The sequence below is a fragment of the Balaenoptera physalus genome (assembly GCF_965194825.1).
Source record: "Balaenoptera physalus genome assembly, chromosome: 13".
NCBI classification, from domain to species: Eukaryota; Metazoa; Chordata; class Mammalia; order Artiodactyla; family Balaenopteridae; genus Balaenoptera; species Balaenoptera physalus.
The window spans coordinates 4,988,828-5,002,791 of NC_138892.1; the positions used below are offsets into that span (position 1 = coordinate 4,988,828).

General features: G+C 62.1%; 1 protein-coding gene across 5 annotated transcripts in view; it reads right to left on the bottom strand.

The window, feature by feature from the left end:
- PRR5 (proline rich 5) overlaps positions 1 to 13,964 on the bottom strand; it is a 53,355-nt gene that overhangs the window by 9,386 nt on the left and 30,005 nt on the right. For all 5 annotated transcript variants that reach the window (XM_082421182.1, XM_082421184.1, XM_082421183.1 and 2 more), the window contains 3 exons: positions 8,310 to 8,390; positions 5,714 to 5,762; positions 4,164 to 4,221 (listed from right to left, as the gene is read on the bottom strand). In XM_082421182.1, the coding sequence (XP_082277308.1) occupies positions 4,164 to 4,221; positions 5,714 to 5,762; positions 8,310 to 8,390 (188 nt within the window). The remainder of the gene's footprint in view (positions 1 to 4,163; positions 4,222 to 5,713; positions 5,763 to 8,309; positions 8,391 to 13,964) is intronic.

Consider the following 13,964-nt stretch of genomic DNA (forward strand, 5'->3'; position numbering starts at 1 on the left):
GCCCACCCATCGGTCTGTCCCTTTGTCCACCCGACATTCACGCGGCAGCTACGCTGTGCCAAGCCTGGCACTGAGGACCCAGCTGAGCCCCAAACTGCCCCAGTCCCACCACGTGACAGGGCAGCAGGACAGTGAACAGCCACCCTGGTGAGGGAGGAGTGACCCCCACCGGGCAGATGAAGTGCCTGGGCCTCGGAGAGGTGCGGGTCTCTCCCTCAAGGGCCTGGGTCCCCACCACCCAGGCTGCCTGGGGTGGGATCTGGGGAGCCAGGGAAACCGCATCCAACAGCAGCAGTTGTCCCAGGTACGAGGGGGTCACGCAGGGAGAGCTTCCTGGAGGAGGTGATATCCAAGCTAATTCAGGTGGACCGTTTTGCCTGGTGGACACCCTTGGCACATGAACCATGGAAGCACATGTGTGGAAAGCAGGCATTTGGACAAGCTCTGTGGGCCTTTCTGCCGGCTCTGGGGAAGCAGCAGCCCCAGTCACAAGGTGGACAGACACTGGGGGTGGGGACAGCTGAGGTGCCCCCAAGCTGGCTCTGGGCTCCCCCAGGAAACGCCAAGTGCTGAACCCTCAGCCCCTCTGCCTGGAAGGAGCGGAGAGCTGGGATGAAAGGCTGCTGGGTCAGGATAAGCAGGCCTCCGGGACATGTCGCCGAGGCCTCTGCTCCTTGGCGGGACCCCACCTGGAAGCCAGACTAGCAGCTGGCTGGAGAAACACGGCCGTGGCGGTGGGCATCTCCAGGAGTGGAGGGGCCAGGGTCACGGGCTGGCCAGCCTCCCAGAGCGCACCGCCCATGCCCGACTCCTCAAGATTTCCATGGGAACCAGGAGGTCGGTCAAGGGCCTTTGCCTCTTGTGCTCACTTCTCCTGGGCTCTGAGCCCCCCACCCCCCGCCCCCCTCCCCCCATAAAGCCCCCGGGTCTCTAGATGCCGGGCTCTGGGAGGGGAGCCTGGTGGGGGTGACCGTGAAGAGGGCGGGTCCACCTTTCCATGCAGCCCGTCTGCTGGCACTGGAGCACTGCTGGCCAACTCCTGGTCCGACCGGGGGCCCACACCCCACACCGGGCTCTATGGAACCCAGGACGGTGGGTGCCCGCCACCCGAGGAGCTCTGCCTGCATACAAAGGTCCCTTGAGGTCCCCGCCGTCACCGGCGAGAAGAAAGGCGGCTCAGTTCCCTGGGCGGCCGTGGGGCGGCTCTGGGCGCGGGCCAGGCGGCGTCTGCGGAGCGCAGGCTGCTCTCCAGCCCACGGGGCGGAAAGGGGATGTCGTACAGTCCGGGCCCCGCCAGAGCCACACGCCAAGGGGCCAGGAAGCTCGGCTCCGTCCCCTGGCCGGGCTCTCTGCTGCCAGGGAACTGCGGTCTGGGGGCGCCAGGGTCGGCAGGGGTGAGTCAAGCACACGGCATCGAAGCCCCGCCCTGGGGCCCCAGGGAGTCCCTCAGCCCGAGCCTCAGTGTGGTCCTCTGTAAAATGGGCGTGATCAACGTGTCCACACTCAAAGGCCAAAAGCTGCCCCGTAGCAAGTGCTCAGCTGTTAGCCTGGCGCTGACTAGCGGGCCCGCATGGTCTGAGGCCGAGCTGACGCTCAGCAGGACCCACGCCACCCAGCGGCCGTGCCCTTGAGCTGGTTCTCCCAGGATGGGGTGTGGGTCAGCCTGTCTGTCTTCCTTTCTTCAGTCTGATTGTGCAGGCCCTGGAGACAGGAATGCACCAGGCTGATCTCAGCTCAGATCTCAGTGGTGACCACAGGGCAGTTGGAAAGGCCACAGCAGGGGCTTGGAGGAGGGTGGCCAGGCTCGGAGGCAAGCGTGTGAGGGCGGTCGCAGTGCAGTTTGGTGGCCTGACCTTAACAGGCTGGGATTCCTGCAGGACAGGCAGAGCCCAGAGCCTGGAGCCTGCAGAAACCCCGGGCTCCCCCTCAGAGTCTCAGAGTGTCTGGCTGCTGAGAAGCTAACCCCACTGCAGCCGAGCCCACCGAACCACCACCTTGAATGTGGCCCCAGGGAGGGAGGCCTCCACCTCCAGGCCCCTCCAGGCCTCCCACTTCCAGGAATCACTGTGCTCGGGTTCAAGGCCTTGCTGGAGGCTGGAGGGGGGCAGGTGGCAAGGTCCTGGGCTGCCCCTCGTGGGGCTACCCACCACCTCCAGCAGAAACACAGGCTGAGGACATGGCTGGCCGCAGGGAGCAGTGTTAAGGAAGAGCTCTCCCTGGGACCCGGTAGAAGGCAGAAGGGGGAGGCTCCCAAGGCAGCCCCTCGGAGTGTGATGTCAGCCACTGTCCCCACTGCATTGGCTGAAGGGGGGCAGATGTCCTCCCGAAGAGATGTTTCGAGGCCTGACTCAAAGGCCGCCGCTTCCACGCAGCCCTCCCTGACTGCCAAGGTGGAACTAGCCCTTCCTTCCCCAGGGCTTCCCTTCACTTTGACATTCATCACAGTGGACTCTCACTATCTGGTCCATGTCTGTGTCCCCAGCTGGGCTGTGAGCCCCCGCCAGGCACGGCCTAGGTCCATCTCCAGGTCCCCAAAGGCTACCTGGGGCCTGACCTGTAGTGAGCACATGGGTGGAGCTTGTCTAATCCCCTGTGCTAAAGTGGGGACAGAAGGAAATGACAGAGTCTGTGGCCGGATGGGAACTGGAGGCCGGGCCCTCTGGCCCCCAGCCTGGGGCTCTGTGCCTGTCCCTGAGGCCAGGGGCGGCTGGATGGGGTCGGTGCTCCCTCCTGGGTGGCCTGGCGGACACGGCCACTGCGGGCAAGACTCCACCAAGCCACACAAAGCGCCTCTTCTCCAAAGGTCCCAGCTCCCCTGGGCCGGAGCTGGTGGGAGGGCAGGCACTGCCGGAATGTGCTGAGTCAGGAGAGGGGCGTGCGAGGGCATCTCCGCCAGCAAATCCTCCTGCTGGCTTGGTGCTGCCCCCTCCAGGAAGCCCGCTCAGACCCCCAACGGCCTGTGCCTCCTGCCCCCACGCCTGTGGTTCTCACAGCCCTTCTCAGGCTCCTGCCTTGGCTGCTTCCACCCGACACATGCAGAGGCGGTGCAGGAGGAACACAGGACACGCGGCTCTGAGTTATGCTGAGCAGCCCAGGCCTCAGTCTCTGCCTCTGTGAAATGGGCTAAGACCCGTGCTTTCTGGGGTCATTGAGAACTCGAGGAGGAACCTGGAGCAGCAGAGAGGAGTGCAGGCCCGGGAGCCGGGCTGCCAGGTAGGGCTGTGCGGCTCGGGCGAGTGACTCAGCTCCTCTGTGCCTCGGTTTCCCCAAGTGTTCAGTGGCTACAACAATGGAACCTTCTTCACAGGGTTGTTGGGTGATCTAGGAGTCAGGCAATGGAAACCCTCGGGACAAGCCCAGCACAGGGTGAGGACGTGTGGGGGCTGGTGTCTGGCACACAGAGGGAGGGTCGTGGCCTGCATGGGGCCTGACACACAGCGGGCCCGTAGCAAGATGTGTCGGTTTGAGCTGGGTTCCCCCCGTAATTTGATTTCTCTCTACACCAACTCACTCCTGCCAGGAGGTGTACACACAGTACTTGTCACCCCCAGCCCATGGACACGCGCACTGTGGCTATGGACAAGTTGAGGGCCATCGCTGTGTTGTCCCCCAGCTGTGAAATGGGTACAGTGACCCAAAGGCCTCACAGGGTGGGTATGAGCATTAAAAGAGAACACTTGCCCAGAAGGCCCCGCACCAAGCCTGGGCCCCAAACCCTGGCAGGGAGCCCACAACAGCTGGTCCTCCAGGCGGCAGCTTCCAGCTCTACCTCTCCCCCCGGGTCTAGACCAGTTCCCCTCTGGTCCTCAAAGATCCTGATGGGGGTTCTCCCAGGCTGCTGGGACGGGGTTCACGGGGGCCAGAAGGCCTCGTGGGCAGTGAGGTGAAGCAGGGGGCTTCTCCCAGACATCCCTCAGCCCTCCTGGGCCCCAGCAAGAAGTGGGGCAGATGCTCTTCCCAGCAGGGTCCCCTCCCGGGGTCAGATCTCAGCCCTGCTGCCCTCGAGGCATTGCTTCTGCCCCTCTGGGCTCTCTCGACCAGAAGGGCCACACCACCCACCCAGAGCCCCAGGTGGAGCCCAGGTGAGGCCACGGTTCCCAGCGGCCACGCCCGCAAGCAGCGTGGCCTGGCAGCCGGTCCCGGCAGTGGGCCACCAGACTCACCTTCGTAGAAGCGGATCTTGTCTCGCAGGATCACCATGCCTTTTGTCAGCAGCTGGTTCTGCAAGGCACACGTGGAGATGCTGTCACCGCCCCGGGGGTACCCAGGGCCCCCAACGCTCCACCAACAGGCAGCCGAGGCCCAGAGGGGGAAGGACTCACCGACGTCCCAGTCCAATTGTCGCAGAGCTGGAACCTCAGCTCCCCGGGCGCACGTGGGCAACTGACCCAACCAGGCTGTCCCAGCTAGGAGGTGGTGCAGCGACCCCACCCTCACCGCCCCCAAGAGACAGGCCAGGCCTGGGCCTCCTGCTCCAGGCTGAGCGGGCGGGCAGGCAGCTGCCCCCGCATCCCACAAGGAAGGAGGGACTTTCAGGCAAGAGGGGCCCCGGGACCAAAGGCCTGGCTCGAGCGCTGCCATCACCCACTGCCATGAGGCTCAAACGGCAGCCCCCCTGCACTCTCACCCTGGGCGCGGCTGAGTGACACCACGTGGTCTCAGCAGCAGTCATAGCAGCCAGAGAGTGGAAACAACCCGGGGACCACAGACGGACGGATGGATAAGCAAGACGTGGTCTCGCCACGCAGTGGAATATTATTTGGCCGTAAAAAGGGATGAGGTTCTGATACAGGCACAACATGGATGAACCTCGAAAACTCTGTGCTCAGTGAGAGAAGCCAGACGCCAAAGGCGACGCGCTGTGAGATCCCACTAACGTGAAATGTCCACACAGGTAAATCCAGAGAGACAGAAAATAGACTAGTGGTGACCTAGGGCTGGGGGAGAGAGGAATGGGGACTACCTATCTATAAACATGAGGTTTCCTTTTGGGGTGATGAAAAAGCCCTGGAATTAGTGGTGACGGGTTGCCCAACTCTGTGAATACACTAAATACCACTGAACTGCACACTTTCAGTGGGTGTGCAGTATGGTAGGTGAATTACACCTCAATAAAGCTGTTAAATTAAAAAAAAAACAACCCTAAACCCACAGGACGGGCGGAGCCGCAGGCTGGTCCTCTCCTCACCCTCTCGCAGGAGGCTGGGCGCCCCGCTCCGAGCCTGCGTGAGGATGCCCCCGCCTGCAGCACCTCGGCCTTCCTGCCTGTGCGACCTCGGGGGTCCTCTCCCCGCCCCGAGCCCCAGGGTGCCATGTGCTCATCCACTGTGCAGGCCTGTGGCTGCAGCGCCTGGGACAGCTCAGCCTCGGCGACACTGGTGCCACGCTAACGTCATCGCCACGCGGCTCAGGGCCCTGGGGTTTGTAGATGACCCGCCGCGGGCTCTGGGGACCCAAACTCATGCTCCAGGAGGCGGACAACTCATCACAAAACTGACCTCGAGCCGCGCCACGTGCCAGGCAGAGCGGTCAGTACTCACCTGCATCCCATCGTATTACCTACCCAACAAGCCACACTGGCTGGACAGGGGAAACTGAGTCGTGGCCAGGCGGAGACCTTGAACCCGGAGCTCCACGTACCCACCGGGAGCCGGCGGCCCCTCCCCCCGGCCAGCTCAGGAAGCAACCCCTCAGGAGAGCAAACAGCACCCACCTGCAGGTACTCCGTGAAGAAGGACCCCAGCTCCGTCTTCAGCAGCTGCCTGTGGGCGGGAGGGCAGAGCAGAGGGAGGGCAGGAGTCAGAGACCCCACGGTGCCAGCGAGGGCTGGGGGCCGGGCTGGGGGCCTCCTGCAGTGGGAGACCAACCCCCTTAGCCCAGTGACGTGAGGACGTGACTAGATATTTCTCCAAAGATACACAAATGGCCAATAAGCGCGTGGGAAGATGCACCATCATTAGTAACCAGGGGAACACAAACCCAAACCCCGAGATGGCACTTCACCTCCACTGGTGCTGTGAGAATCGAAACCCCAGGCAGAAAAAAAAAAAAAAAAGCCGGGCAGTAACAAGTGTTGGTGAGAAGGTGGGGAAACTGAACCCTCATACACGGCTAGTGGGAATGTAAAATGGTGCAGTCTCTGGGCACAACAGCTGGGCGGTTCCTCAAAAGATTAAAGGTAGAGCCGATATATGACCCAGTAATTCCGCCCCCAGGTGCAGACCCGAGAGCAGTGAAAACGCAGCTCCACACAAGGCCTCCTACACAGAGGCTCCCAGCGGCACTGCTCACAACAGCCAAAAGACAGAAACCACCCGAATGTCCATCAACAGGTGACTGGATAAACACAGTGGTGTTTTTCACACAATGGGATATTATCTGGCCATAAAAAGAAATGAAGCGCTGATACCTGCCCCAGCCTGGATGACCCCCGAGTATGGAGGACCATTACGCTGAGTGAAAGAAGCCAGATGCAAAAGGCCACACGTATGTAGTACGACTCCATTTATATGAAATGTCCAGAACAGGCAAATCCATGGAGACAAAGTTGATTGGTATCGGCCAGAGACTGCCGGGGTGGGGGGGTGGTGCGGGTAACAGGGAGTGACCGTAAGGGGTACAGGGTTTTTTTGGGGCGGGTGATGAAAATGTTCTGGAATTAAATAGTGATAGTTATACAAGCTTGTGAATGTACTAAAAACCATGAACTGTACATTGTAAAAGGATAAACTGTATCTTAAAAAAACAAAACATCTATATATCTATTTGGTGTTGGCCTGGGGCTGGGGGGAGAGGGGAATGGGGACTACCTGTCTATAAATATGGGGTTTCCTTTTGGGGTGATGAAAAAGCCCTGGAATTAAAGACAGTTGCACAACTTTGTGAATACACGAAACTACACACACACACACACGTATATAAAATGGCAGAAAACAAGAATGACGGCCAGACATCAGAGTCCTGTTACTCTGCACCGTCCCCGGCCATTCCCAAGGCTGGGCAAAGGCGAGGGATGCAGAGGCATGTTAGGAAAATGGGGCTCCTGGGGTCCCATCCCTGAGTGGCCACATGAGCCCGAAGAAAGCAGGACCCCCTGGAACAGTCACACACATCAAGCCTGGGAGAGGCAACAAGGCCCTGCTGTGACCTCAGGCAGCCCCTTTCCCGCCCTGGGCCTCAGGTTATCTGTCTGTAAGGGCCATTTTAGCCATTTAGGGTCGGAGTGGGGGGACCCTGCCCCTATTACCCTTCTACTCCTGCCCCAACCTATGAGGAGGTTTGCTGCCTATTTTTCCCAGATATTCTTTTGCTGTAGGGACGGGGTGGCACAGGCCAGGGCGCGAGGGAACGGGCACACAGGCAGGAAGTGCCTCCTTGCGGCGGCTGTGACCCCGGGCAAGTCTCCCGACCTCTCTCAGCTTCAGCCTCCTCCACTAAAATGCAGGACTAATGCCTCGGCTTCGCAGATTCCCTCGAAGCTGGTCCATCCTGGGCTCCTTCACAAGCGCTCAGTTCTCAGCTATTCACAGGAAACGAGGGGTACTCGGCGGGGCTGTGATTGCTTTTCTGGGAACAACACTCCCATCATTAGGCAGGTGGGTCCTTCCTCTTTTTTTTTTTTTTTTTGTTTATATTTTTGGCTGCGTTGGGTCTTCGTTGCTGCGCACGGCTTTCTCTAGCTGTGGGGAGCAGGGGCTACTCTTCGTTGCGGTGCGCGGGCTTCTCATTGCGGTGGCTTCTCTTGTTGAGGAGCACGGGCTCTGGGCACGTGGGCTTCAGTAGTTGTGGCACTTGGGCTCAGCAGTTGTGGCTCGCAGGCTCTAGAGCGCAGGCTCAGTAGTTGTGGCACACGGGCTTAGTTGCTCCGCGGCATGTGGGATCTTCCCGGGCCAGGGCTCGAACCCGTGTCCCCTGCGTTGGCAGGCGGATTCTCAACCACTGCCCCACCAGGGAAGTCCCAGTCCTTCCTCTTTAACAGAATAAATATGCTTTGTGATGCTTAACACCAGCCGGGCACGTGGGCGTTATCTTGAGCCACCGTCCCAGTCCCTCCCTGTTTCCCCTGAAAAGGAGTCTTCAGGAGGGTGGGGGTGAAGGCCACGGGACAGGGCCTGGGGTCAAGGTCCACGTGGTGGTCACCGCCCACCTGGGCTCTAAAGGCGGAACCTGAGGCCGGTGGACCAGCGCGGGGGTGGGGGTGGGGGTGGGGGTGGGCGGTGGGGGGAGGGCGGGGGCGGCGGGCCTCCCACCTGGCACAGCCCTCCCACCACTTACAGACCCAGGCCCGGATGGGACAAACGACCACTCACCGGACGCCCTCGTTGAGGCTGAAAAGCTCCTGGTCGGGCAGCCCCTTGCGCTGGAAGACAGCGATCACCCCGTTGTGGATGCTGCGTGGGGGAGGGAAGAGGAGCGTTGCCCCAGAGGCCCCAAGACCCCTGCCCTCCTTCCCTCTCCCACGGAGCCCCTCCTGCTCTCCTCGAGGAACAGAAGGGGCCCGGTCAGAAGCAGGGCGCCAGTCCTTTCGCTTCGAAGGCAGGCCTGGAGCACAGGGACTGGCCGCCCCATCGGACCCCATCCGCCCCAGAGCCTCAATTCCCATCTTGAGCGCCAGATCCTGTGCTCCCAGCCCCAGCCTCCCTGGAGCCCCAGGCCTGTCACCGGGCTGGTGACCTCTCCAGGCTGTCCTGGCTTACCTTCCACACACTCTGCCTCCTTTCCCATGTTCTTGAACCCTCTGCCCCCAGGCCAGAAACTAGGGGACACCCTCTGATGGCCTCTCGCACCCCCAAACATAACCAGGTCCAACTGGCTTTCTCACCCTGTGCTTCCAGGTGCCCGTGAGCTGGCGCCTGCCTCACTGAACTGGGTACCTGTGTTATCTGCACCTGGCCCCACTGGGGAAGCTGCCCTCACCACAGGGCCTTTGCACATGTCCTTTCTTCTGCTTGGTCCCCACCCTCACCCCCCACTCCCGTCTACGTGGATCCTTCCTTCAGGTCACAGGCGGTCACAGCGTTTACAACACTTGCCAGTGTGCACCTACATGTTTACCCGTGATTCGTTTGATTGACTGGTTGCCACCGCTATCTGTAAACCTCGGCGCACAGGGCCCTGTGTCCTTTATGGCTGTGTGCTCTCACCTGGCTCAAAGGAGCAGCCTGGTAGTTACCTGGTGAAATTCATCCTGACTCTCCCTGGCCCTCCAGATCCAATAGATCCTGAAGCCCCACCAGTCTCTACCCCCTAGATCTCTGCTGCACCCTTCTCTCTCCTCCGTGCTCGCCTGACCTCTGATCGCATAGGTACCTCCTCACTGCACTCACTGCCCCCTGCCCTGGGCCCTGCAGACACAGCCCAAGGCCTGAATGTGGCATTCAAGGCTCGTCTGGAATGGTCCCTCCCCGCATTCTTGGGCACCCACTGCTCACAGAGTACTGGAGCTGCCAGGGGAGCCACACCTCAGGGTCTTTGTACCCACTGCCCTTCCTACCTGGGGGGCCCTTATGCTATCTACTAGGCAAGTAGCTATTCATAGTGGAGCTCTGGCTCAGAGGCCACTGCCTCCAGAAGCCCTCCTGACCGCCTCCCTTCCCCGTGCAGACTCAGGTCCCGGCACTCTGCCGATTTACTTTCACGTTAGCCCTCACCGCCAGCCATGAGCTCCCAAGGGTGAGAACCAGGTCTGGGCGGCTCCACCGCCCTCCGCTCAGGACTGGGTTGCTGCTCTGAACCCACCACCGCAGACGAGCTGTGTGATTCCTGGTGTACAGGGACAGCTGGACACGTGCTGCCGTTCACGTCATGGAGCAGGCGGGGGCCACCAAGCTCCTGCTGCCCCTGTCTGCTCTCACCAGCTCCACCCTTCCCAGCAACGTGGACTGGCCACCCACTTTGCAGATGAGGAAACTGAGGCTCAGAGGGACCAAGTTCTGGGAGGCCACAGAGCTCACCCAACAGCTGCCCCCTCTCCCCACTGAGCCAGGTGTGGGCAGGGCTTCCAGCTCCGCACCCTGGAGGGGGCAGGGCAGGGTCAGGGCCCCGCATCCCAGGTGGGTGAAGGCAGCTCTGAGCAGTGCAGGGATGTGCCCCAGGGGTCCACAGCTGGTCCCGACCCGGCCAGGCCAGAGGCCTTGTCACCTGACCCGACGATGCCTGACTACCCAGGCACCTGGTGTTGAAATGTTGGTTATTTGCATGTCCAGGCACACACGCCCTCTAACTTCTGTTTCCTGCCTGTGAAGTGCAGGCCACGAATGTGCCCGCCCCCAGGTTGCCATCAGGATGAAAGCCCGGCCAGTGCTGAGCCTTGGTGTGTGGTCGCGGCCGGGACTGAGCTCAGCTCTGTCAGAAGTGCCTGGTGGGCTCAGCGGAACAGTCACAGTAAGGCTGTTCCCCATTTACAGACTGAAAAAAGGAAAAAAGTCTGACGGGAAGTCTAATGGCTGCCACCCTGAAATCCTAACAGATGGGGACTCGCGCCCAGCCTGGGGGCTGCTGGGGGCAGAGGTCAGACCCTCCCAAACCCGCCGGAGCCTGGGAGCGGGCAAATGGGGCATCCTGAGCGTGGCCCCGGCCCCTCCTGAGGCTCAGAGGGGCCTTGCCAAGTCCTCCCTGGGGACCAGGCCTCCATCAGGCCGAGGGGACAGCGCGGGGGACCCTCATCAACCTCCCAGGCCTGGCTCTGCTCTTCTCACCAGCCTTTCCAAGTCCCTCCTCCCTCCTCCTCCAGTAAAGCTTCCGGAGGGAGCGCAGCCCACTCTGGTCCCCCGCCCAGAGGCACCTTAACCCGCAGTTTTGGATGGGAAGACGGGCTCTTTGGACGAGTCTTTCCCCGAGGCCCTCAGGGGTCCATCGCCATCTGTGTCACCTGAACTGCCCCCGCCCCTGGGTCTGAGCAGCACTGGCCCCCTCCTGCCTCAGGGCCTTCGTCCTTGCTGTTCCCTCTGCCAGAGGCTCACCGTGAGGTCAGGTCCCTGCCCCCTCGCACCTGTGTGCAGAGAGCATTTGATCCCGGCTTCTTTTGGGAGAGGGGAGGTCTATTTGGTTTACCACTTAGGCCCCGCTCCCCCCAGCCCGGGTCTTGCACCACCCTAGTGTATCTGAGCGGCGCCCCGGCCAGCCCTAGGGTCACCCTTGAGCTCTCCCATCCACACCCCCATCCAGCCCAGCCTCCACCCCGCTGGACCCTGATCCTGCCCTTCCCACCTCCAGCCCCAGGCTCGTTCAGGTGCGGGCCTGGGGTTGAATCCCAGCTCCGGGCTTCCCTGCTGCCCGCCTCTGGAGACCGGACCGTGAGTGCCTCAGCTTCCCCCTCCGTACAATGGGACTCGTAATCACAGCCCCTGTGGGCTTACGTGTGCCGTGGTATCATCAGCAGTGACTGCGGGGGGCAGGCGGCAGGATATGTGCCCCCGGAAGCAGCCAGCACAGCTCAACCATTTGCCCCGGGCTTTCTCCATCTCCTTCTAACCACACCATGAGGTGGGGACTGTGACAGCCCAGGCAGCAGAAGGAAACACTGAGGCTCAGAGAAGCCAGGGGACGGCCCAGAGTCACACAGCTTGATGCCTGGCAGGGCCAGAAGGGAGCCCGGGGCCCACAGTCCTCCCGCCCCACACAGCTGCCCAACCTGGGGTTGGTGGACAGGCAAGGCCCCGCTCCTTCCCGTTTCTCTGCTTCTCTGCAGCCGAGGTTCCACCTTCTTTCCAAAGTCCAAGTTGGGTCAATAACAAAGCCCTGCTGTGAGCCGCCCGACAGAGAGGAGGAGGGGTGGGGAGAGGAGAGGCCCTCATGTGACTTATCCCCCCAAACAGAAGTGAAACTCCGGCCCGGGGCCTCCCACACCGAGGCCCAGCCGGGGGCACTGGCAGTGGGCCCCCTGGAAACGGCAGGCGGCCCGGGGCCCTTCTGGGTGAGGCCCGAGCGGCAGCTGACCCATCACCTCCTCTCTCCGGGCCTGTCCCTCCGCCCCGTGTAGGGAGACAGGAGGGCAGCGACAAGTCTCAGCATCTGTCACCTGAGCATGGGGTGAGGGGAGATGCCCAGGACCCTTAGTGGGGATCCAGGGCACCCAGGACGGTGCCGAGGCCTGCTGCCACCAGGGCTGGCCGGGGACCCCGTGGTCAGGCTTGGGGAGGAAGGGCTGATTGTGAGGCCCCTGTGGGGGACCCGCCTGTGGCCGCCCTGGCTCGGCTGGGGCCGGTGTGGCGCTGCGAGCAGGTGGGACCCCAGCGGGGCAGATCCCTGGCCCACCGTCACCAGTCTCAGTGTTGCCCATCTGCCCACACAGGAAGGTCCGGCAGAGAGTGAGTGCGTGGGGGACCCCAAAGCCTGGCCTCTGGGGGGTCAGACAACACACCTCCAGGAACCCCCGGAGAGGCAGAGAGGCCTAGAGGTGGAGCTCTGCCCTTTCTCAGGCCCTACCCTGCTCTGGAGCTGCCTCTGGAGCCTCAGAAATCAGAGAGGAGGGCAGGCCTCCGCCAGGTGCCCCTCCTCACCCTCTTAACTACTTGGTGTCCCCAGAAGGCTGACCCGGACCCCGAGAGGGGCTGGCACTTCCTCGAGCCCCTCCCCCTGGTGTCGAGGCCTGGCTCTTTCTCAGGACCCGGCCTGTGGGCGGGGGTGGACGAGGGTGGGCGGAGGTGCTGGGCTCCACCGGGTCCCCACAGTGCCCACCTGGGCTCCCACCCCAGAGAGCCCAGGCTCTAGTCCCCGCTCTGCCCTGTCCATCCAAGGGTGATCAACCCTTGGGTCAATAACAAAGCCCTGCTGTGAGCCGCCGGACAGAGAGGAGGAGGGGTGGGCAGAGGAGAGGCCCTCATGTGACTTATCCCCCCAGACAGAAGTGCAACTCGGGCCCGGGGCCTCCCACACCCTCATCATTATCCCAGGGGGCCACGGCCAGCCCTGAGACATGAAGCCCTGCTTCGCTCTGCTCCGGTCGCCCCGGGGGAAGCATCCACGGGCCTCCTCTTCACGTCCAGGTGAAGGCACAGGGGAGGCAGGCGACTCGGAACCCAATCCGACCCCCTGCCGGGCCTCAAGGTGACCCTCTGGCAGATGCGGGTACCTGAGGGTACCACTCTCAGGCCTGCGGGCCCGTTCCCCTGCTCCTCAGCAAACCGGCATCATGCTCACCCTGCTTTCGGTCCCCTGGCCCTGGCTCACACCCCCCCCAATTCCCTCCCGGGCTCCTGGCTGACCAGGAGGAGCCCCACTCCCACCCCTGCTCCCCTCTGGGCTCCAGGCAAGAACTCAGAGCTTTTCTCCAGAGCCCCACCTGCCCAGGGAGGTAGACGCCTGACTGCGCTGACCCCCCCCGTCCCGACAGGCTGCAGGGGGACAGCGGGGTGCCCACGCCGCCCCCATGGCTGCCTGGCTGCACGGTACCCCCCGTCCAGCTGAAGGCCAGGTTCTGGACGCTGGGCTGGGGGTCGGGAGGTGGAGCGCGGATGGCCCTGAGCCCCGACTGCTGGGCGGGAGAAGTGAGGGCCCAGGGCACAGGGTGGGGAGGGAGGGAAGCCCAGCATACGAGTGTCCTCTGGCTGCTGTAACCAAAGACCACACACAGCGGCTGCAAAGCAGCCAAAAGTTGGTTTTTTACAGCTCTGAAGCCGGAAGCTCTGTCAGTGTCACAGGGCTAGAATCAAGGTGCGGCTCCTTCAAGGCTCCAGGGGAGAGTCTGTTTCCTGGTCTTTTCCAGCTTGGTCAGGACTCCTCCCTCCATCCTTACAGCCAGCAGTGCAGTCTTCAACCTCTCTGTTCCCATCCTCACGTCTCCTTCTTGAACTCTGACCCCTGGGCCTCCCTCCCATTAGCACCCTTGTGGTGACACTGGGCCCACCTGGACCACCTCCCCATTTGAAGATCGTTTACTTAATCACATCTGAAAAGTCCCTTTTGCCGTGTAAGGGAACGTATTCACAGATTCCCAGACATCTTTGAGGGCCGTGACTCTGCTG